Source organism: Bos javanicus, chromosome 9 (assembly GCF_032452875.1).
Source record: "Bos javanicus breed banteng chromosome 9, ARS-OSU_banteng_1.0, whole genome shotgun sequence".
Classification (NCBI taxonomy): domain Eukaryota; kingdom Metazoa; phylum Chordata; class Mammalia; order Artiodactyla; family Bovidae; genus Bos; species Bos javanicus.
Window position 1 is genome coordinate 27,003,755 of NC_083876.1, and position 26,617 is coordinate 27,030,371.

General features: G+C 36.6%; 1 protein-coding gene across 2 annotated transcripts in view; it reads right to left on the bottom strand.

Moving 5' to 3' along the window:
- Window positions 1-26,617, bottom strand: part of NKAIN2 (sodium/potassium transporting ATPase interacting 2) — a 1,168,326-nt gene that overhangs the window by 598,298 nt on the left and 543,411 nt on the right. For both annotated transcript variants that reach the window (XR_009738411.1, XM_061427380.1), the window contains exon 2: window positions 23,205-23,342. Coding sequence is in view for 1 of the 2 variants with exons in the window: in XM_061427380.1 (XP_061283364.1) it covers window positions 23,205-23,342 (138 nt within the window). In the remaining variant the exon portion in view is untranslated. The remainder of the gene's footprint in view (window positions 1-23,204; window positions 23,343-26,617) is intronic.

Below are 26,617 nucleotides of genomic sequence, written 5' to 3' on the forward strand. Positions count from 1 at the left end.
TTTCTCCAAATAGCAGAACAATAAACATACAGACATAAATGTGAATCTGGAGCCAATTTAGTGTCAATATAATTATCTCCCATTCTTGCATGTATCTGATGAATATCACCCTTATATTCCTATATACCTGTACTTATATACCAGCTTATAAGATGTGTTTTTAAAGTTATTCCTCTCTGTGTAAGGAGCTCATAACCAAATTCCTGTAACTTTCCAATTATTAACAATAGGCTGCAGGAGTAAGTTATGAAATCAAATATTTTAGTTGATATAAAGAGCAGCATGAAACGAATAGACAATTCACAGAAATATACAGGATAACTGGTATATGAGAGCTGTAACATAATGTACATTGTCTTTTATGTTTTTAGTAGACCTTGTGGCCTTTCATATTTAATATATTTGGAGAAGTTGAAAATGTTCAGACAGTACAACAAAGTGGCTGAAGTGCAGGAAACAATTCAGTGAGTAAAAGAAGAAAGAAGTAATTACTTGCTATGCGGAAATAGGGAAGAAAACAATGCCTTAAGTAGCCTTTAAATTGCAGTTTGAATATCAAACCAAAACAATATATGGAACTTCAAATAGTCATCTAGTCATTAGCTGCATCTTCAGGTTCTCACCCTAGGAAACTGCTGATTTATCTGGAATTTGATTACACAGAGAAACATAATTTATTTAATAGGTACAACATGCATAAATCATAGTAGCATAAGCCTTCTATTGTATCATTCCAAATATTTGTGCTTTATACTTTATAAGTATTTTTTCTACCTACTCTTGGTGGATAAAGTAAGCCTCAGAATCCTCATTTTACACATTAATAAACTCAAATAATCTTGCTCCCATAGGCTGCAGTCTACAGGATTGCACAGAGTTACACATGACTGAAGCAACGTAGCTGACATGCAACCCATGTGTAAATGTATATCAATCAGTGACATTCTGTGTGGTGCTCAGTCCTGTCTGATTCTCTGTGACCCCATGGACTGTAGCTGTCTAGGTTTCTCTGCCCATGGAGTTTTCAAGACTAGAATATGGGAGTGGGTTGCCATTTCCTACACCAGAGGATCTTCCTGACCCAGGGATGGAATCTACATCTCCTGCATCTCCTGCATTGGCAGGTGGATTCTTTGGAGCTTCCCTGGTGGCTTAGATGGCAAAGAGTGCCTGCAATGTGGGAGACCCAGGTTCGATCTCTGGGTTGGGAAGATCTCCAGGAGAAGGAAATGGCAACCCACTCCAGTATTCTTGCCTGGAAAATCCCATGAATGAAAGAGCCTGGAGGGCTACAGTCCATGGGGTCACAAAGAGTTGGACACGACTGAGCAACTAACACACACAGCACCATCTGGGAAGGCCCAGTAAAGGTCTAGAAGGGAGAATTAATAAATGAATGGCCATAGTGGGGGGCGTAGATAGGATCTAACAACGAGCTACAGAAAGTCAAGTATTTTTTAGAAACGGGGCCCCAGTCCTCATCAGGGTGCTGTTTCTTTCCCAGCTACAGAGCCAGCAAGACTTTTCAAATCTGTAGCTCAATGAAAGCTGCATGTGTACTACGTATTAGCTGCCTTTATCTACACCACAATAATACTACAGGCCAATAAAGTTCTGTTCAGGGAAAAATGTGAGCAGTAATAGAGCCGGACAAACAGAGTTTGTGAACCTATCTCCTAATGAATTTTTGTAGACTTTAAGGAATTGGAAATTTAAATGCAAGATATCCTTTACTATTGCTCTTTCAGCTCTGAAATAAGAAGTACTCAGTCTAAAATTCAGCAGCATATGAACAGAAACACAGCATGCTGAAACATGGCAAAGCAGGAGGCAGAATTTGGTCAGACATTCTTTGTGGTTCAAGGTTTCAGTAACATGTTAGTTTGTAGGAACTGGTAATTAACACCAGGCTATACTCATGACTTTAGCATGTCATCAGTAGTTTGTGTGTGTGTGTTCTGTGTCATATCCTGCATGAGTCACTGTTGTGTGCCCTTTCATTCTTTGGAGAGGCCATGTGACTTAAAAGAAAAGGTAAAAATTATGAAGATACACAAATCAATGACTAATCCATATTCTCTATCTAATAGCAATAGGATGTTATGGGAATATTATATAATTTTCCCAAGCACCAGTTGTCCTCTATAAAATTCAAATTCTAGTTTGAGTGCCTTGTATAAACATTTATATATATATACACACACACACACATATATATATATATATGAAAGATTCTATTACAGTGAATAGTATCACATATTAGATATCATGGTAATTGTTAATATCATTATTATTTCTGCTTCAATCATTATCTAGCAAAATTTATGCGGTATTTATAAGAAAAGGGGGGTGAAGAAGAGGAAGGAAAGAGGGGGAGGGGATGAGGAAGAATAAGAGTGGAGGAGGAGAGGAATAAAGGAGAGGAGAGAAAGAAAAAGGGGAGAAGCTATCCTAGCACTGGGGTGACTGAACTAGTACAAAGTACTAGACTTCTGAGACCACGTGGGCCACACTCTGCCAGGCTCCTCTGTCCATGGGGTTCTCCAGGCAGGAATACTGGAGTGGGTTGCTCAACCCAGGGATGGAACCTGCATGTCTTATATCTCTTGCATTGGAAGGTGACTTCTCTACCACTGAGCCACCAGAGAAGCAAAAGACTTTGCATAACCAGAGACAGCTCCTTTCTGCATGAGTGCAAATGGTATACTTAAAAGCTTCAAAAGAGTCCTGGATGTTAGTTCAAAAATTTTTTTTTCCTAAATAATACTTATTTTACTAATTTAATTAATTCCTTCCAATATTTGTAGGAAAAGTAAATACAAATTAAAAATTATTTCACTGCTCTCTATTATATTGATGTCACATCAGAAAATTTTTGAAAAATGGTATTTGATGTGATCTTTCTGAGAGTCTTCATCCTTATATTTTTGTAGAACATTGCCATTATTTTGTATATGTCTTTTATGTAACCTGACTCTCATGTAATTTTTAGTTATAGAATTTTGTACTGAACAGTTAACAAAAATTTTGCATGTTTCATTTTCGCATGAGACTATCTGAAATCTCCAGCATTCCTACCAACTGATTTAAATAATTTCTACTTATTTATTTGTATATACCTAGCTTTATAAAATGGTAAAATAAGGAAAATATTGGAAACAATAATATAAAGTATACTTAAGAACTATCAAATCAGGTCAATTACATTTTAAAAGAAAACCAAAGATCTTTTGTTTCATACAGCAACTCTATGCCATTGTTTCTTGCTTTGTAAGCCTCAAATTAATATTTCTATTCTGTACACAAAACTAGCACTAAGAAGTTCAGTTTATTATGCTGTGATACACAAAGGAAGTGAAAACATGAATGCATACTTAATCATAAACAAATCTGAATCCAAGGTGATCAGTGTGAAAGAAAAGCAGTTGGGGGGGAATGATGATGCATTACCTAAATAATACTGAAAAATTAAATTTTTAAAAATGTAAAAAAAATAAGTATGCTATTTTTTGCATATTAACAGTGATGTTACATGCTGAAAATGAGTTAGGGTTATATAAATACAATAGTGGATCATCTTTTTACCATAACAAGATGCGTGGCAATGGCACAGGGGAGAAGGCATCGCCAGTTAAATGATGGATGTTCCCTGAGGTCCTGTTTATTTTTACTATTTAATTAGTAACAGTGAAAGTGAGCTCAAACTGGAAAATGCCTCTAGTGAGAAAGTAATAAAATTCTTGAAACCTTTTCCAAGTTCAATATATATTTTTTTGGTGCAGAAAAGCCTTAATGATATTATGCCTTGGGAATAGGTGTATCTGATATCTAAAAGCAAGTGTGCAATCTGTAATACTGAAATCACTCACTTTCAACCCCAACACAGAAAAAGTTGCAGGGGCATGGAAGACATTCACATGATACCAGTTTCCCCTTGAGTAAAAATGTATTGGCTTCCCAAAATGACTGTTATGTTTTTTTAACCTTTTCTTATCAGTAAATCTCATTTTCATAGTAGATAGCATGAGCACTCACTCTTTACTGATACACAGGAGTGATATATCATTGCTCTAGACTGACTTAAAGCTACTGGGCTGTTTATTTCATTTTTACTCAGTGGTCAGGTAATGGCGGAAAGTGAAGAGAAACTAAAGAGCCTCTTGATAAGAGTGAAAGAGGAGAGTGAAAAGTTGGCTTAAAACTCAACATTCAGAAAACTAAGATCATGGCATTTTGCTCCTTGGAAGCAAGGCTATGACAAACCTAGACAGAGTATTAAAAAGCAGAGACATTACTTTGCTGACAAAGATCTGTAGAGTCAAAGCTATTATTTTTCCAGTAGTCACCTACGGATGTGAGAGTTGGACCATAAAGAAGGCTGAGCACTGTAGAATCGATGCCTTCAAACTGTGGTGTTGGAGAAGACTCTCAAGAGTCCCTTGGACTGCAAAGAGACAAAACCAGTCAGTCCTTAAGGAAATCAACCCTGCATATTCACTGGAAGGACTGATGCTGAATCTGAAGTTCCAATATTTTGGCCACCTGATGTGAAGAGCCAACTCATTGGAAAAGATCCTGATGCTGGGAAAAATTGAAGGCAGGAGGAGAAAGGGATGACAGAGGATAAGACTGTTGGATGGCACCACTGACTCAATGGACACAAGTTTGAGCAAGCTCTGGGAGACGGTGAAGGACCAGAAACCTGGCAGCAGTCCACGGGGTCGCAAAAAATCAGTCATGACTATATAACCAAACATAAAAGTATTTATGCCCTTCATCAAACACTAAGATTTCAAAATGATGACAAGATAATTAGAATTTTACTGGACTGTGAAATAAATTTCTTAGAAAACAGCAGCTTCACTTCCAAAGGGCATCTTCCTGCACACACATACCAATTTTTAACTCTATGACACCCCCCATACAATAAAAATGAATTCTAGACTAAATGACTTTCATACATGCAGTGAATATTTCTGTTACACAGTTCCTTAAATACATGTGGTACCCTTAAGAGGAAAAAAAGAGAAGACAGAAAAATTGATTCCATTGCATTTCAGAAAATGACAGGTCTAGGCAGACAGAGATTTGACAGTCGAATTTAGATAACATATTCTTGTGCATGGAGTCCCCAGATGAGTCAACGTTTCCAAAAACCACTGACAAGATGTCTACAAACACAGCACAGAGATGACCAAGAAAATGACAACTATTCCATTAAGGAGACAGCTGGGCAATCAAAAAAGCTTCCAACAACTAAAACTGTTCACAAAATAAGTAAAGAGTCAACTTCAGAATATTTTGTGATATTGTTGCAAATAAAGATTTATTTTGGAACAAATGCTATAGAGAATATTACACAAAAGCAGTTTTGTAATAATTGCTACACTCAGAGACTATCTCTTCATTTAGCTTCAGTTTGGTTGACTCAGTAAAAGGAAAATTATTAATGAATTTCAAAATTGAATAAACTGAAATCCTTTGTTCAGTCACATCATTTTTTTTTTTTGCTTTTTAAGTAACTGTTTACTGTTGTTACTTGACACACCAGTTACACTAAGAAAACCCAAAGCAAGAAAGTCATAAGGCTACTTTATCAATTTGGCTCAACTATTACCATAAAATTTAGCAAACATCCTGGAGGCGGTACCCACGTGACATCAAGATCCTGCCTCCTCTCATTACTGTGATAAGAGAGGAGGGGAAAAGCAACAGTGAATGACACTGATTTTAGCTGTTTTCTTGATTCTGAAGTAATGATGGAGTGAAAAAAAAAAAAACAGGGAAAAGAAATACATCTAGGAATAGAGAAGAGATTTTAAAAAGAAATAAATCAAATATTACTGGAATTCCAATATAATAACATAAGATAAAGTCTTCAGAAAATATATTCTCTGTCAAAATTTAGATGACCAAAATCATGCAAGATTTTGAAAGATTTTGAAAAAGATTTTGAAAACTTGAAAAGTCAATTACACTGTTTATAATAGCCAAGACATGGAAGCAACCTAGATGCCCATCAGCAGATGAATGGATAAGAAAGCTGTGGTACATATACACAATGGAGTATTACTCAGCCATTAAAAAGAATACATTGGAACCAGTTCTAATGAGATGGATGAAACTGGAACCTATTATACAGAGTGAAGTAAGCCAGAAAGAAAAACACCAATACAGTATACTAATGCATATATATGGAATTTAGAAAGATGGTAACAATAACCCTGTATGAGACAGCAAAAGAGACACTGATGTATAGATCAGTCTTATGGACTCTGTGGGAGGGGGAGAGGGTGGGGAGATTTGGGAGAATGGCATTGAAACATGTATAATATCATGTATGAAATGAGTCGCCAGTCCAGGTTTGATGCACGATACTGGATGCTTGGGGCTGGTGCACTGGGACGACCCAGAGGGAGGGTATGGGGAGGGAGAAGGGAGGAGGGTTCAGGATGGGGAACACAGGTATACCTGTGGAGGATTCATTTCGATATTTGGCAAAACTAATACAATATTGTAGAGTTTAAAAATAAAATAAAATTTATAAAAAAGACCAATTACTGTAAAATAGATTGGAAAGATGATTAAATAGCTATCATTCATGAAAATACTAGGATTAGATGATTTCATAGATGTGCTCTTAGAAACATTAATAGCTCCAATCCTTCTTGAGCTATTCCAGATCACAGAAGGGAATCTCCCCATTTTATTTTATGAGGCTTGGATAACTTGCAAAATACTGTAAGTGAAAAGCTATGAATCAATCTCATTTTTGAATAAAGATATAACATAAGGAAATAAAAATATTAGAATTTCGTTAACTGAAGCAAAGAATGATATATTACAAAATATGGTATAGTCTAGTAAAGGAAGCTGAGGAGGCAACAGCACCCCACTCCAGTACTCTTGCCTGGAAAATCCCATGGACGGAGGAGTCTGGAAGGCTGCAGTCCATGGGGTCGCTAAGAGTCAGACATGACTGAGTGACTTCACTTTCACTTTTCACTTGCATGCGTTGGAGAAGGAAATGGCAGCCCACTCCAGTGTTCTTGCCTAGAGGGTCCTGGGGACAGGGGAGCCTGGTGGGCTGCCATCTATGGGGTTGCACAGAGTCAGACACGACTGAAGTGACTTAGCAGGCAGTAAAGGAAGATGGGATGAATATTAGAACATTTATCAACTCAACTAAATATATCTAAAATTTTTTAAAAAGTAATAGTACTGTATTAATATAGGTTTAAAAACATTTAACAAAGTGCATTATCATTCTTATAATTGAAGGAACCTATTTAAATTCTTTGGCCACATGATACAAAGAGCCAATTCATTGGAAAATACCTTGATGCTGGGAAAGAGTGAAGGCAAAGGGAGAAGGGGGCAGCGGAGGATAAGATGGTTAGACAGAATCACTGAGTCAATGGACATGAATTTGAGCAAACTCTGGGAAACACTGAAGGACAGGGGAGCCTGGTGTGCTGTAGTCCATGGTGTCTCAAAGAGCTGTACATGACTTAGTGATGGAACAACAACAAAAATTTAAATATAGTAAAGACTATTTAATAAATGTTCATCTAGTCAAGGCTATGGTTTTTCCTGTGGTCATGTATGGATGTGAGAGTTGGACTGTGAAGAAGGCTGAGCGCCGAAGATTGATGCTTTTGAACTGTGGTGTTGGAAAAGACTCTTGAGAGTCCCTTGGACTGCAAGGAGATCCAACCAGTCCATTCTGAAGGAGATCAGCCCTGGGATTTCTTTGGAAGGAATGATGCTAAAGCTGAAACTCCAATACTCTGGCCACCTCATGCAAAGAGTTGACTCATTGGAAAAGACTCTGATGCTGGGAGGGATTGGGGGCAGGAGGAGAAGGGGACGACAGAGGATGAGATGGCTGGATGGCATCACTGACTCGATGGACTTGAGTTTGAGTGAACTCTGGGAGTTGGTGATGGACAGGGAGGCCTGGTGTGCTGCGATTCATGGGGTCGCAAAGAGTCGGACACAACTGAGCGACTGATCTGATCTGATCTGAATAGCAATTATAAAATAAATAGCAAAATATTAAAATCTTTACCCTGGGGTAGGAAATGGCAACCCCCTCCAGTATTCTTGCCTGGAAAACTTCATGGACAGAAGAACCTGGCAGGCTACAGCCCATGGGCGTCACAAAGATTCAGACATGACTGAGCAAGCATGCAACGCCACCAAAATCTTTACATGAAAATTCAGGAACTTGACTGAGATTTGTGTAATTGCCACATATATTTTTAACTGTATTAGAGAGTCTTATGAATACAATAAAAATATATAATACTATTATTGCACATAAATGAAAAAAGTTTATTTTCTTAAAGATGTCACCTAAAAAATCCAAAGGATGCTACAAAAACTTCATTAATAAGAAAATTTGAACAAGATAAATACACAAAAGCAACATATTTTCTCCATTTTAATAAGCACTTAGAAAGTGGGAAACATTCCACTCACAATTGCTGTAAAATTTACAAAGTATACAGAAATACACTTAACAAGAAAAGTATAAAATCTACAGGAAAAAGCCTGCAAAATCTTATTGTCAAACTAATACAAGAGAAATTAGAATGAAAAGGCATACCAAGTTGTTGGATGGCGAGCTTAAATCTCATAAAGTTTCACATAAAATCAACTTAAAGTAATTTCAATTATAGTTCTAATAGGTTTAATTTTTTAACTGAATGTAATAATTTTGAAGTTAATATCAAAGCATAGGGCTTTCCTGGCAGTCCAGTAGTAAGAATCCAGTGCTGGAGACCTCGGCTCGATCCTTTGGTTGGGAAGATCCCCTGGAGGAGCAAACAGTATTCTTGACTGGAGAACTCCATGGACAAAGGAGCCTGGCAGGCTACAGTGCATGGGGATGCACAGAGCCAAACACGACTGAGCGACTAACATGATGCTACTACAACAAACCTGCAGCCCCTGACAAAGAGATCCCTGGGACTGTATCCTACCAGGCTCCTCTGTCCACGGAATTTTCCAGGCAAGAATACTGGAGTGGGTAGCCATTACCTTCTCCAGGGAATATATATATATAGGCTTCCTCGGTGGCTCATACTGTAAAGAATCTGCCTGCAATGCAGGAGACTTGGGTTCGATTCCTGGGTCAGAAGATCTCCTGGAAACAGTTGGACACAATTGTGCAACTTACACACACACACAAACACATATATAAAAAAGAGAGAGACAGAACAAACTTTCATACTGTAATGTCATTCTGTGACCTATTTCTTACTGCCTGTATACTGTCTGTCTTGCCCATAAAAGCTTGAATTTGGTCTTTTCAGTGTTGAATACACAGGATCTAGAGGAGTGTCTGGCACAGAGTGTTAGCAGATGTATACTAAAAGAATTACTTTTATTAGTTTATCAGAAAATAGATATAGAAAGCTTTTTTGTGTGTTTGTTTTGGAAAACTTTGGCAGGTCACATATTTAATCTTAAAATTATGTGTATCTAGTGCTAAGTTTATCAGGATCTCAAGGAAAAACAACCTACTACATAAGTAAAACATTACTATTTCCAGGATTTGGATGAAGGAGATCACAATATGCCAGTCTGGCACACTGATTATTTTGAATTAAAGTTATTTGAGGAAAGGCTGGTGAAATAGAAGCATTCTAGCCCTCCTCTGTCCCCTTTAAAGCAGGAAATAAATCTCATGTGAAAGGTAATCCCTATTCCAAGATGTAGAGAAATATTCTTTTCACCAGAGATAGGGAATTTACAGCCAAAAGGCTGTATAAACAAACCTTGTTACTTCTCACTAATTTACCACTCCAAGCCAAAATTTCTTTCTCTTATCAATTCTTCACAAATGTGTTATTTATTTCTCTAAAAGGCATAAAATCTGCTTGCTCTGGCCACTTCTTTTAGTCTCATATTTTAAGGGATTCCTGCATATAGAAAATTAAATTTGTTTTCCTCCTGTTAATCTATCTTACATCAATTTAATTATTAGACCAGCCATAGAACCTAGAAGGGAAGAAGGGAAAAGTTTTCCTCCCCTAGTTCAACAAAACCTTGACAACGAATAGAGGTCATAAGTTTGTTTCTTATAAAAGCACTCAATGTAGGTTAACTGATGTATAGCTAAAATGCAAATCAGGAGTAAATAATGCACTGAAAATTCTAAACTGATCCAGTACAGGTATGAAGCCCTGTTTGTGTAGGATAGGATATAAAGGGTCTGGCAGAATACATTCACCACTTATTCTTTCAGCAACTCCCCATAAATATCATCTTTCTTATTTGAACACTTGGTAGGTATTGAGTGGCAGTGATTTTGAGGTTTTCCTGAAAAGCAGTAGGCATGTAGATAGTCTAAAATACTGGCTAGCTGGAGGCCCATAGACTCTAATGGACAGTCAGCTGGTGGTCAGAATCATACCAGGAAGTGGATAAGTCAGACACCCACTTGACTAAACCACCCACCACGGCACACAGCAGAATCATAATTCTCCTGTACTGAAAACATTGGGTTCTTCACCACTAGCACCACTTGGGAAACCCAATTACCAGGTATTTAATAAAGGCATTCAGGGCTTTTCTGGTGGCTCAGCAGTAAAGAATCCACCTGCAATGCAGGAGACACAGGTTTGATCCCTGGGTTGGGAAGATCCCCTGGAGAAGGAAATGGCAACCCACTCCAGTAATCTTGCCTGGGAAATGCCATGGACAGAGAAGCCTGGATGGTTACAGTCCATGGGCTCTCAGAAGAGTTGGACATGACTTAGCGAGTAAACAACAACAAAAGTATTCTATTTTAGGATGATAAAACCATGTTATCTACATACTACATAATATTTACTATTTTTAACTAAAAGTGGTATCAAGTTGTTAGGGAACAGTTTACAAAGGGTTTGAGACATCCATATTTGGTAATATCCATATAACTAATCAGAAAATGAAAGTTTAGAACTGAATTTTCAAAATTTTTTCCCCAAATTGCTCATCTTACTTTAATGACTGCCTTGTGAAATGCTTCCACCACTTCCCAGCCTCTTCTTGAAAATATCTAGAAACATACCTATCTTTTAATTTCTTCTTCCCTGCCATGCTGCTAGCCACTTAGGACTCCTGCATATATAAAACTCCTAAATATAGAGACAATGTCTTATATAAAAATTTAGGATGGGCAAGTATTTTCTTTATTCTGGTCTCTATTCTGGTCTCTAAGTTCAGTTCAGTTCAGTCACTCAGTCACGTCCAACTCTTTGCGACTCCATGGACCGCAGCATGCCAGGCTTCCCAGTCCATCACCAACTCCGGGAGTTTAATCAATCTCATGTCCATTGAATTGGTGATGCCATACAACCATCTCGTCCTCTGTCATCCCCTTCTCTCCCCACCTTCAATCTTTCCCAGCATCAGAGTCTTTTCCAATGAGTCATTTCCTCGCATCAGGTGGTCAAAAGATTGGAGTTTCAGCTTCAACATCAGTCCTTCAAATGAACGCTCGGGACTGATTTCCTTTACTATGGACTGGTTGTATCTCCTTGCAGTCCAAGGGACTCTCAAGAGTCTTTTCCAACACCACAGTTAAAAAGCATCAATTCTTTAGTGCTCAGCTTTCTTTATAGTAAAACTCTTACATCCATACATGTCTACTAAAAAACCAAAGCCTGTGTATGGTGTTAGAAAGTGTTCTAGTTTCATTCTTTTACAAGTGGCTGACCAGATTTCCCAGCACCACTTCTTAAAGAGATTGTCTTTAATCCATTGTATATTCTTGCCTCCTTTGTCAAAGATAAGGTGTCCATATGTGCGTGGATTTATCTCTGGGCTTTCTATTTTGTTCCATTGATCTGTATTTCTGTCTTTGTGCCAGTACCATACTGTCTTGATAACTGTGGCTTTGTAGTAGAGCCTGAAGTCAGGTAGGTTGATTCCTCCAGTTCCATTCTTCTTTCTCAAGATCGCTTTGGCTATTCGAGGTTTTTTGTATTTCCATACAAATTGTGAAATTATTTGTTCTACCTCTGTGAAGAATACTGTTGGTAGCTTGATAGGGATTGCATTGAATCTATAAATTGCTTTGGGTAGTATACTCATTTTCACTATATTGATTCTTCCAATCCATGAACATGGTATATTTCTCCATCTATTAGTGTCCTCTTTGATTTCTTTCACCAGTGTTTTATAGTTTTCTATATATAGGTCTTTAGTTTCTTTAGGTAGATATATTCCTAAGTATTTTATTCTTTCCGTTGCAATGGTGAATGGAATTGTTTCCTTAATTTCTCTTTCTGTTTTCTCATTATTAGTGTATAGGAATGCAAGGGATTTCTGTGTGTTGATTTTATATCCTGCAACTTTACTATATTCATTGATTAGTTCTAGTAATTTTCTAGTGGAGTCTTTAGGGTTTTCTATGTAGAGGATCATGTCATCTGCAAATAGTGAGAGTTTTACTTCTTCTTTTCCAATTTGGATTCATTTTATTTCTTTTTCTGCTCTGATTGCTGTGGCCAGAACTTCCAAAACTATGTTGAATAGTAATGGTGAAACTGGGCACCCTTGTCTTGTTCCTGACTTTAGAGGAAATGCTTTCAATTTTTCACCATTGAGGATAATGTTTGCTGTGGGTTTGTCATATATAGCTTTTATTATGTTGAGGTATGTTCCTTCTTTTCCTGCTTTCTGGAGAGTTCTTATCATAAATGGGTGTTGAATTTTGTCAAAGGCTTTCTCTGCATCTATTGAGACAATCATATGGTTTTTATTTTTCAATTTGTTAATGTGGTGTATTACATTGATTGATTTGTGGATATAATAAACTCAAAATGGATTAAAGATCTAAACCTAAGACCAGAAACTATAAAACTCCTGGAGGAGAACATAGGCAAAACACTCTCTGACATACATCACAGCAGGATCCTCTATGACCCACCTCCCAGAATATTGGAAATAAAAGCAAAAATAAACAAATGGGACCTAATTAACCTTAAAAGCTTCTGCACATCAAAGGAAACTATTAGCAAGGTGAAGAGACAGCCTTCAGAATGGGACAAAATAATGGCAAATGAAGCAACTGACAACCAACTAATCTCAAAAATCCCTTGGACTGCAAGGAGACCAAACCAGTCAATCCTAAAGGAAATCAGTCCTGAATATTCTTTGGAAGGACTGATGCTAAAGCTGAATCTCCAATACTTTAGCCAGCTGATGAGAAGAACTGATTCACTGGAAAATACCCTGATACTGGGAAAGATTAAAGGCAGGAGGAAAAGGGGACGACGAGAGGATGAGATGGTTGGATGGCATCACTGACTCGATGGATATGAGTCTGAGCAAGCTCTGAGAGTTGGTGATGGACAGGGAAGCCTGGTGTGCTGCGGTCCATGGTGCTGCAAAGAGTCAGACACAACTCAGCAACTGAACTGAACTGATCTATCTCACGTCTCTCCTCAGAATTTTTTTCCAAAAATTATTTGATGACTTACAAACAGAAATTAGACTGTTAGAATGTAATTACTTATACTTGCCACATTCTATAAATCTTTAGTCACAGCCTAACAACAGAATGTGAGCACAAGTATATTCTTGTAGAATAAATGGCCCACAATTCCCTAAGGGAATACATCCTTTTGAGAATAAATTGCATTCACCATGTTGCATTATTACATTTATTTTAGAACTAGAGGCTAAATCCATAAAACTTGTAATGATGTTTTTTTCCCCCTCCCAGGCTTATGGGAAAAGACTTATTTTCACAACTACTAAGTCATTAGAAGCAATGTTAATTTACTACTATCTCAAGTCTTTTCATCTCTAATCTACATTGATTTTCTGTCCTGAACAGAAAGTGTGCATTTTTAATGCTTCAGCTGCAATACATTTCCTTTTGGATATTTTTTCCTGCAAAAAATGAATCAAGTACTCAAAACAACTGCCTAAACATAGATTAATAATTTCCTAGAAATGACCAAATACAGTACACAAATTTTTAGGACAGTCATATTACTAGAGTGAAAGAAACATATGACTTGGGAGTAGGACACAGAACTTACTCCTCATATTGCTATTGGTTATAGTTTCCATGGGGACCTGAGCTCCTTAAAAACTTAAAATTCAAACCATGGCTGGTTATCAGTAAATAGTAAATTCCAAAAACATGGAGTTTTTTTTTTTTTCCCCATACAAATTGAGTTTCTATTTGCTTTTGCACACCCTCTGAGGAATCTGTACATGTCCCAAACTGCCATAACAGAATGGTTTTATAAAATAGGTCTTAGCTTTGTTTTCTGATAACTCCATGTGGCCTTCAAGACTTGTCCCAGATGACATGGGTTTCCTTTCTTTTAATAAACTGGCTCAAGGAAAAGCAAAATCAAGGACGTCAGAACAGATGACATGTTGTCTGAAGCTGACCCATTGATGTCTTTTTATGCTCTGCCCTCCCTCAAAGGAGAGAAGGATATGTGTCAATTCACAAAGAAATACTCGTTGATAAACCATTATTAATATGTTAAATAATAATATAGGAAAAAAAAGTGTCTCAAATTAAGGAAGCAAAGTTTAGTACTCAGCAACAATGTGAAATTATTCATCTAAAATTTTAATATGCAAACTGAAAGCAGTATTCAATTCTTCATTATTTCAGAAGAATGAGTAGAGGTTTAATGACAGTCTAATAGTTCATTATTTAAAAAAAAAAAACAAGGAATGACAATTCATGAATATTGGCTTCTCTTTCTAAACATCATATTCCTGCTTCCTGAAATCAGCTGTAACCGTACTAGTTTAAAGGACTTCCCTGGTGGTTCAGACAGTAAAGAATCTGCCTGCAATGCAGGAGACCCAGGTTCAATCCCTGAGTCGGGAAGATCCCTTGGAGAAGGGAATGGCAACCACTCCAGTATTTTTGCCTGGAGAATTCCATGGAGATGGGATCCTGGCAGGCTACAATCCATGAGTTGTACATAACTGTTGTTGTACATAATGCAAAGCACATAACTGTTGTACATAACGCAAACAGCTGGACATAACTGAGCAACTTGTACATCATGTCACATACTATTTTAATCTCTTAATTTTTTGGTAACAAAACAGGATACTGATCCCAGTTTTTCCCACTTGTTTAATTTGGATTACTTATTATAACCTAAACTGATGTCATAGAAAAACTCTATAGGAATAGTAATATACATACATGAATGTTTTGGTATATAATGAGGGTATTTTTTCAATTATATAGAAATGAATTCTCCTACCAGCTACTTAAAGCTCCTTGAAATAAATGTGGAGATACTTCTGTTCTTAATATATACTATAAATCATATGCAAATTATGTTTATATACATACATATGTACTATGTATATATATGAATTACCATTATCAAATGTTGATTGCCATAAGAAACAATTTTAAAATATCATTTTAATTCATTATTTCAGGAAATTAAGGATACTCTCTGATACTATCCTTCTGCAAAAATAAAATGTGCACCATTAGGGTTTTGTGTTCTTAATTCTGGAGACAAAAGGTCATTTCCTCACTAAATACATAGCAAATACCATTAACCTTGATATAAGAATGATATAAATTGCAGACAGCAATTTAAAATCTAACTGCTCTTCAAACGGCAAATGCTATGACAGATTTTGGATCTGCCAAAATCTTAACAAAACCTGTTTTCATTTGTCAGATAAATTATGGCCCTTTGAGCTGTGCACATAAAAGGTAGTTCAGTATGGTAGTTAAGAGTATGGCTTTGGTTAAGAGCATGGGTCCATATCCCGACTCTGCTATTTCCTAGTTACATGAGTTTGAACAGAAAATTTACAAAGTTAATGTGAGGTTTGTAGGATTTGTAGAGGAAGTAATCTAGTAGCATCTGTGAACGGTGATGGAAATGGTAAGAAAAGAAGATATATGATTCCTATCACTGTGATTTTGGTATGTTGTTCTCTTCTCTTGTTTTTATGAAATCTGAATAATGGATTTTTAGCTATTTTGAATTCATTTCTAGTTTTGAGATGAGTTTAACTGACCAAGTCAGTGGTTTCAAGCTCTGCAAGGTATTCTTCTTTCTTTCAAAATAACTTGGTTAAATACGGAGAAAGGGAGGGAAGGAGGGTGGGGAGAGGGTAAGAGGAAAGAAAAGGAAGGAATGAAGGAAGAGAGGGAAGAAAGAAAAAAACAGGAAAAAATAATGAGAGTTATGACAACATGTTTTGTGGTAATATCACCAAAAAAATTGCTGTGCCTTTCCCAGTTAGGAACCACATACTCCTCAGATTATCTTAGACAATTTAAAGCATGCAATTCATCAACATTTTTTGTCATTAACTAATACCTACTGGATATCTCAAATCATATTCTGCTTGCCAGTGTCTTTAGCCCAAATGAAGATGTATCTGGCAATTTCATTTATGACATAAGGTAATTCTTTCATGGGAGCCATTTGTATGTATTTATGTATGAATTATTCCACCAAAGTTAATCTGGGCTTTTCTTTGGGACTCTTGATGCTACAGAGTTATGCAATACAGATACTTTTTATGGATTCTTGCTTCAAATGTCTTTTGCTTGGAATTGAAATCATCCATTTAATTTTACTTCAACATATTATATTCTTTGAAATGCCAGAGGCCTTCAAAGGGTACTAATGAGTTCTTGTCCCAATTAACTGTTGTAAATTTTTCTTCTTTGTTCTTATGAAAGAGAAAATTAGTTAAGGAAATGAAACTCATTACCAATACTCTAAATTTTATTTGTTGCTACTGTGCTCAGTGTTTCAAGGATGCCCACATGCTTATTTTAGGCGGGGAGGAAGCTTTCAATTAATAGAATAATATGTACCATCAATAAATTGAAACTCTCTACAAATAGCAAATGTGGAAAGTGACACTTTTTTTCTTAGCCTCTATTTTTGGGCATCTGCCTTTTTGTTTTAGCAAAATTAGGCCTACAGGTAATGAACACATCATTACACTCTGTGATAACCTTGAGGGGTGGGATGGGGGTAGGATGGGAGGGAGGCTCAAGAGAAAGGGGATACATGTATACCTAAGGCTGATTCACAGTTATATGGCAGAAACCAATACAACATTGTAAAGCAATTAGCCTCCAATTAAAAATAAATAGAAGTTATCACAAAGGAAAAGTTCATTTTAATAAGAGAAAAACAATAAATATCAAAATGAAAATGTATGATATTTAAAAGGGTAAGGATCTTTACTAAGTGATCTATACGTAAAAATTGTTATGGTAAACCCTAAGGCTCCACAGAAAAATGAGCAATGAATACAGCATGACAATCCCTTGAAAAGGAAATAAAAATGGCTAATGAAAATATGAAAAAAGTTCAATTCGGTAAGATAAGAAATGCAATAAAAATGATACTTTTTCTTTCAGTAGATTAAAAAAATATGAGAACAGATAACATTCAGGGTTAGAAGGGGTGCAGTGAAAAACACTGCTGTACATTGGTGGGAGGATAATTTAATAAAATGATTCTGGATGCATAATTGTCAACTATATACTAAAGGATTTAAACTTGTTCATATTATTTAGTTATATTTAGGTATCTTTTTTTAAGGATCAAAATCACAAATGAAGATGAGGGCATTTTTTATGGTGATGATTACAGGGAAATATTTATCATAAAAACATGAAAACAGTATGATGTATAATGATATACACATTATTGTTGTTGTTTAGTTGCTAAGTTGTGTGGGACTCTTTTGCAATCCCTGTTACCCACCAGACTCCTCTGTCCATGGGATTTCCCAGGCAAAAATACTGGAGTGGTTTGCCATTTCCTTCTCCAAGGGATCTTCTTGACCCAGGGATCAAACCTGCATCACCTACACTGGCAAGTGGATTCTTTACCACTGAGCCACCAGGGAAGCCCCTGATATATACCATAGCATAATATATTTATTATATTACATAATATATAATAATATGTAAAGAGTTAAATAAACAATGAAATTGCTGTTGTTGTTCAGTCGCCCAGTCGAGTCTGACTCTTTGTGACCCCATGGACTGCAGCACACCAGGCCTCCCTGTCCATGACCATCTCCCGGAGTTTTCCCAAGTCCATGTTCATCGCATCAGTGATGCCATTTAACCATCTTATCCCCTGATATGTTCTTCTTCTCCCTCAATCTTTCCCAGCATCAGGGAGTTTTCCACTGAGTCGTCTGTTCTCATCAGATGACCAAAATACTGGAGCATCAGCTTCAGCATCAGTTCTTCCAGTGAATATTCAGAATTGATCTCCCTTAAGATTGATTGGTTTGATCTCCTTGCTGTCCAAGAGACTTTGAGGAGTCTTCTCCAGCACCACAGTTCCAAGGCATCAATTCTTTGGCATTCTGCCGTCTTTATGGTCCAGATCTCACAACCGTATGTGATCACTGGGAAACCATAGCCTTGACTAGATGGATCTTTGTCAGCAGAGTAATGCCTCTGCTTTTCAACACACTGTCTAGGTTTGTCATTACTTTCCTGCCAAGGAGCAATTATCTTCTGATTTCATGGCTGCAGTCACCATCCACAGTGATTTTGGAGCCCAAGAAGAGGAAATCTGTCACTACTTTCACTTTTTCCCCTTCTATTTGCCATGCAGTAATGGGGCCAGATGCCATGATCTATTCTTTTTTTAATATTTAGTCTTAAGCCAGCTCTTTCACTCTCCTCCTTCACTCTCATCAAGAGGCTCTTTAGTTCCTCTTAACTTTTTGTCATTAGAGTGCTATCATCTGCATATCTGAGGTTGTTGATGTTTCTCCAGCCTATCTTGATTCCGGGTTGTAACTCATCCAGCCTGGATGCCATCAAGGTGTATATTATGTCAGCAAATGTGGGAGACCCAGCAGTGGCCACAGAACTGGACAAAGTCAATCCTCATCCCAATTCCCAAGAATAGTTGTAATGAAGAATATGCTAACCATCAGGCAATCATACTCAACTCCCATGCAAGAAAGGTCATGCTTAAAATCTTGTATGCTAGGCTTCAGCATTATGCAAACCAAGAAATTCAGACGTCCAAGCTGGGTTTAGAAAAGGAAGAGGAACTAGAGACCAAAGTGCCAACATTTTCTGGATTATAGAGAAAGCAAGGGATATTTAGAAGAAAACATCTATCTCTGTTTCATTGACTATGCTAAAACCTTTGACTGGACCATGATCAAAGAAATAGCCACATGAATTCCAAAATTATTTGATATTACTTAAAATAAAAATACACATATTTGAGATGTAGCGTAATCAGATACATTTCAATTGCACACAGATGAACAAAATGTACAAAAATATAAATAAGTTTCAGTTGTGAACTGATGAAAGTGCTTATCTCTATTTTTATATTGAGTTGTTTTATATTGTGATGTAAAATGACAAATATAGAAATCATAAGAACTTACATTTTCAGGGGAAAGGAAAAGAAATTTCATTGTTAATATCTCAATATCCAGAATACAGGAAGACTATGGATATTTCTTAACTGCTGCAGTACCGTGTTGTTAGTTATAGCTTGTTGCCAATTTTGCATTTTCCTGCTAAACCCAGATCCTTCTTTGACCAGAATTTCTGTCACCTATGATTCCATTCAAGTTTGTTTAACTAAAATTCTTTTTATCATCTTTAGGCAAACTGAAAATCCTTTATTCCATTTTTATGGCAAATTCTCTATTTTCATGAATCAACTTTTGAGTTTCAGCAGGGCATCACAGCCATGAGATTCCACTAATTTGATATATAGAAATGGTTTGTTATATAGAAATTACATAGAAATAGGTAACTAGTATAGAAATTGAGTGATACTATAACACAAACCTAAAATAGATAGCATTAACTCTGAGACAAGGTGGCAGATGGAGGCCAGAAGGACAGTGAGAAGACTATCAGGGAAAACAGGAAAAACAGTAAAGAAATGGTTTTTGAGGACTGGAGAAAAGAAGGCTCACAACAATTATTGTGGGAACAATAAGGCTAAATATTGCCTGCAGTAACTTTGAAGGTAGAAAATATATCTACAAACTTGTGGATCTGGCTAATGGGATTTCCAAGCAAATGGTTGACAGTATTATTCGTCATCTTTTAGCTACGCATAACATGATATTGGTAGGCTGTAGTCCATGGGGTCGCTAAGAGTCGGACATGACTGAGCGACTTCACTTTCACTTTTCACTTTCATGCAGTGGAGAAGGAAATGGCAACCCACTCCAGTGTTCTTGCCTGGAGAATTCCAGGGATGGGGGAGCCTGGTGGGCTGCCGTCTATGGGGTCACACAGAGTTGGACACGACTGAAGCGATTTAGCAGCAGCAGCAGCAACATGATATTACGAGAGATGAGCTAAAGGAACAGTCCCGTTTTCAAGTACAATTTAGAGGGTACATTGTTAACTGAAGACTTGCTAGGTTGGAAAATAAAAATTTCACTTTTACAGCATCTCCAGCTGGCAAAAGATTTTCCAAGTAAAGACGTTGCCTCTAGAAAAAGAACAAATTCAGAATGGTGTCTGCAAGTCAAGATCAAATCAAAGATGCAATGCTAAGACATGCAGCTAAGACTTCAGAAAGATTTCAGAGATCCTCTCAATTATATAAAAGCTCTAACAATCTTAAAGGCATGTCATGACATTGTAACTCTTATGGAACACTGGAGACTATATCTTATATTGAAAAGATTTGTGCATATGTAATTTAAGAAGATGAGTTTAATTTGGTACACAGAAATATCAAAAAAATTTTTGAGAGCTGTAGCAGTTTAAAAGTGGTAGAGAGTTCAACCAATAACTTAGATTACCATACTCTATTTCAAATTGCCTATCAGGCTCTTATTAGTCTATACAGTTCAGTATTATTTTCAAATGATAATAAACACAATTTTTTTAAAAAAAGCTAAGCTTTTAAATACCAACCATTGTGCCAACATCATTTTATATTGAGTTGGTCAAAGAGATGTTACAGAAAAACCCAATGAACTTTTTGGCCAACCCAATATAATATCCCACTCACTCCTCAAAACAAAGAAGCAAAAAACTTTTAAGCCATTCAAAAAATTTGATCCACACCTAGATTTTTATTCCAGGAACTTTATCACAAGTGGACATGACATACTTATATGGTGATACTCAGATTAACACTATTTATTAGAATAAAATCATGGAGGAGCCTCAAAGTCTAATGGAAGAGGAATGGTAAATTGAGACTGTTTCACGTAATGGCATGTAACAATTAAATTAAAGCATGTGGCTGACTTTATTTTGGGGGGCTCTAAAATCACTGCAGATAGTGATTGCAGCCATGAAATTAAAATATGCTTGCTCCTTGAAAGGAAAGTTATGACCAACCTAGACAACATATTAAAAAGCAGAGACATTACTTTGTCAACACAGGTCCATCTAGTCAAGGCTATGGTTTTTCCAGTAGTCATGTATGGATGTAAGAGTTGGACTATAAAGAAAGCTGAGCACCAAAGAATTGATGCTTTTGAACTATGGTGTTGGAGAAGACTCTTGAGAGTCCCTTGGACTGCAAGGAGATCCAACCAGTCCATTCTAAAGGGGATCAGTCCTGGGTGTTCATTGGAAGGACTGATGTTGAAGCTGAAGCTCCAATACTTTGGCCACCTGATACTAAGAATGGACTCATTTGAAAAGACCCTGATGCTGGGAAAGAATGAGGGCAGGAGGAGAAGGGGATGCCAGAGGATGAGATGGTTGGATGGCATCACTGACTCAATGGACATGGGTTTGGATAAACTCCGGGAGTTGGTGATGGACAGGGAAGCCCGGCATGCTGCAGTTCATGGGGTTGCAAAGAGTCGGACACAACTGAGCAACTGAACGGAACTGAACTGAGTCAATATAATCACTGAACTGAGTCAATATAATCACAATAATTACTTTCATTGTTAATGTAAGAAACTAAGGATTGGTTAGGTTATGTTGTCCAAAGTCATACAGAATTTGGTAGGTTAAAGATTTTAACCCTAGAATTATGACTACAGAAAACCCACTCCCACACACTGTACCACTTCCTTTACATTGGATAAAATTACAATTTATACAAGAAAGTGAACACTACTATCATATCTTATGCACTGAAAAACCCTCTGCAACAGAACACATCCTACTTGTATTCTTGTAAAAAGTATTACAAGATTTACATGGAAGCATACCCTTAGAGAGGACATGTGCTCATCTGGGTGTGTTCCCAGAGAAGACTATGGGGCTCCCAACTCAACCTTAGCCAGCCAGCGTACCCCTTGGTCCCAGTTGCCACCATATTGCCTATTTCAGTACCCATGAGCTTTATCTGGGTTCCAGATGCCAGAGAGAACAACAGGTAATAGGAGGGCATCTTTTATGTGAACGAGGCTTCATAAGACCCAAGAAGCCTTGCTGGTTTGCCCTGAATAAGGCAGATCTTTAGCTACAGTGTCTCATATAAATGCCTTTATCAAAAACTTGCTTTACAATTTTAAAGAGATACTATACATTTTTTGCTTTGTCAAAAACAGAAGAAGCAGAAAAAAAAATGATGGCAATAAAAAAAATCTACATTAATGAAGAGCTATAGCTGAGATCTGAGACACACACAAAAGTAAAAAATCCTAAGTTATGGTTCCCATAGCAACTACAACACAGTTGGATTTCACTTTTATGTTAAGTAAGTTTAACTTGAGTGAGAATGCAAAATACTTCCTCCAAGCCAAAAAAAGAATTGTGAAAGACACAGAGTGGTCCAGACTGTTTTGACTTTCAAGTATGTCAAATATTCACCCTAATAGGTATTAACATTTTTACATTAATACTATATGTTCATTTGTATTGATTTTAAACTACCTTTATTCAGTTGACAAAATATAATTATTTAAAATGGGGAAAAGTCCCATTAGAATCTGTTAAATTGGAAAACATGACTTTATAATTTTTCACATAGCATTTCTATCGTCCTTGTATTTACAAAAGAATATTTGCTGAAAGTACAATTTATTGGTACTTTAATAAAGTACCATTTATTGCTACTCACTGCCAAGTGTTTTAAATTTGACAGTTTTTTAAATTACTTTTGATATAACATGAAACTATATAAAGAAACACATGCTACTTTAAAGATAGAGTTTACAAATAATTTTCAAGACATATATAGTTTGCATATTTTTTCTCTATTTCAATAAAATTTTTAGAAAACAGGAAGGGTACTTACTCCTGTTATGTAACGAGGTCTATATTGAATGGTTCCAAATAAACCAAGAATGACGATAATAATATGTACAAAATTTGCCAGGATAGGTGCCCACTGATATCCAAGGAAGTCAAATATTTGCCTCTCCAGCACACAAACCTAAAATAGCAAAATAGGATATATAGATAAGCACAATGATGAGAGAAAAAAAGGATCACATTGACATGATAATCAGCAACTATAACTGTGTTACCATATCTGGCATTTGTCTTTAACAGTGCGAATGACATTTTGGGGTATATTTCAAAGGAAGACTATGAGAGCTATGGATCCAGAGACAGCTGCAATCCTTTCAGGGATGATTTTGTGGCGGCATCAAGTAGTATTCGCAGGATGTCATCTGTGCAGTCACAGGATAAATTATATTGTCATATGCACTGTCAAACACTTGAAGTCATCAACCAGCAAGCTTGGGGAATGACGTCCCCATGAAGGGTTTGTTGTTAGAATCTGCTCAGATGTCATCGTATAAGTTGGGAATGGAACACACGGGGTTGATGGAGAGGAAAAAGAACTCTTCAGCAAGTCAGGAGACCAGACTTTGGATGTTGCTCTGTCACAGACAGCCGTAGTGCCCCAGGAAGTCATTTCTTTTCTCTGGGGGTCTGATTCCTTATTTGTAAAATGTAGGACTTTGACTAATGTCTAGGGTCCTTCTAACCTTAAGAGGATTAGATTATAAATCAAATGTAACTTTTTTTTTTTTTTATCATATCCAGTTATCTACAGTAACCAGGAAAAAAGGAGGGCCCTAAAAGAAACTTCAAACAATGGAAAAAAAAATAAAGCATCACTGTTTAAACACAAGAAACAAGGGATTTCTAATTCTTCTATATTCATCTGTGCTTAGAAACTTACAATTAAGTCATATGTAAAAATCTAAACAGTGGGAAGAAAAAACCAAAACCAATCAACCAACCAACTCACCAAAAAAACCCCCCAAAAACAAAAAAAACCCTGAGACTGACTAGTAGTCCAGAAGTGCCATTTTACATCAACAAAGGAAACTTGAATAGCTAGCAAGTCTCTCATCAGATCTAACAAAGCAAAGGGAATGGTGTGAATTAAACTCAGCTGTATGTTTCCTGCCTGCCCTCAGGTGGAATGATAACAAACTAAAACATTGTAAACGAAACTGATGTTAAGCACAGACATTCAACAATTGGTCTTCAGCTAGCATTTAGAGGAAAATGATTTTAAAACCCCTAAGTCACTAACTATACTTTATCACTCTGCTTTAATACTTCTTGTCAAAAGGACATACTAACTCTTCAAACAGACAATTTACTTTTAAATTAAATACCTGTAGCCTAGTTTGAAGGCTTCTAGAATGATCATTATTCCCACTGCACTTCTTTAACTGACAGCACATTTTCTTATCAGGCATTGAAGGAGAAAATAAACTCATGACAACTGTTGGCATAACACCTCTATTTCCTAAGACACACCAGGTACCATGTTATACTGTAACAGCAATAGTCCAGCCTAATAAAATCTTAAGTTTCACTTGGTCTTGGCAGTGAATTAAAAAAAAAAGAAAAGAGAGAGAGAGACAGGGAGGATCTCGGATTTATATTCTATCCTACATATTCTAAATACAAAATACCTTCCAGAGTCCCAGCAGTGGAATATGATATTCTGATTGATTAACAGTCTGTCATGAAATATGCACATAACCCAAGCCTCATAAACTCTGAAATGTCTCCTGATGAAACACCCCTTCAACTGTTTCCATGCAGTCAACACTTCTTATGAAGAGGCCCATTTGTGATGTTAAGCAGTATTACATGTGCCTTGTTGGAATCCATCAATGTTACCAAAAGATAAGTGGATGTTCTCAGCATTGCTAATCGTCTATATAAAAGCTCCTTCTAACACAGAACTCTCGTATCCTTATCCTATGAATAAACAGTAAGTAGAAATGTGAAACAGCAGCAAGAAGCATTTAAACTCTATAAATTTTGAGCATCATAACTGTGGGGACACAGCAGGGAAAAAGTAGAGAGGATGAAGCACATCATTCAAACAGTGGGAAATCTCTCAATAAATGCTCCAATTATGGAACAAAAGAGCAAGCGCCATCGTTAATTATAAAAAATATATAGATGATAATATACTCACTAAGACTGCAAAGCTAAAATGAAGTTGCATCAACATTTATCAACCTTTTTTATGACAGAACTAATAGTTCCATCAAACATTACTTACGAGGTTATGCAGACTGAACAAGCTAATGTGCAGTTTTTCACTTATAGCACTTCGGCTATTATAGTATTTCACTTAAATAGTATTTCTCCTCTTTTTGATAGGCTCTTTAGTCATCATAAGAAGCTCTACCACAGGTTCTACTATTTAGATCTAGGGCCCAGGAATTGAAGATTTCAGTGCACACAAAGGGAATAACAATTTATAAAGTGGGTACAGACTCTCCTAAGAATTCCTTCCTAGAGGAAGTATATTAATTATGAAATTACAGGGAAATTGTGGCACTAGAGGGAACAGCATGTTTTATTTTTTAATTTTTTAAAGTATACTTGATTTCTAAAGTTGCGTTAATTTCAGGTGTACAGCATAGTGATTCAGTTATGTACACATACACACAAAAATATATATGTTCTCTTCAATATTACTTTCCTGTATAGGTTATTACAAAATAATGAGAATGATCCCCTGTGCTATACAGTAGGTCCTTGCTGATTATCTATTTTATATTTATTAGTGTGCATGTTCATCTTAACCTCCTAATTTATTCCCTCACCCCCTTTGATAACCTAAATTTGTTTTCTATGTCTGTGAGTCTTTTTCTGTTTTGTAAATAAGTTCATCTGTATCTCTCTCTCTTTTTTAGATTCCACACATAAGCAATATCATATCTTTCTCTGGCTTACTTAATATGATAATTTCCAGGTCCATCTGTGTTGCCACAAATGGCAATATTTCATTCTTTTTTATGGTTGAGTGCGATTCCTTAAACCACTCACTACAGGTGGGGCATTCATACTACTCCCTGATCATATATCACTTCATCGAATCTGCACAACACCCAGAGAGAGAAACATTACCGTCTTATTTTTCAGACTAAGAAATCCAAGATGTATTATGTCTAAGTGCTTCTCCTACAGTCTCAGGAATGGTAAATGGTCCAAGAGGAATGTAGACCTATGGGCATGGCCAGTGCAGTGTCTCTATGTTAGAACTCTCGCCACACCTAGCTCCAAAAGAAAATGCTTTCATAGATTATGTTGGAGGCCTATGCTGGGTACAGGATATATGTGACTTTTTCACCTTATTTATTTTAGAATAGCATAGAGAATGTCTTTGATCATGCCTATCAACTTATAATATCAGAATAATCATCATTGGTCAAGGCAGAG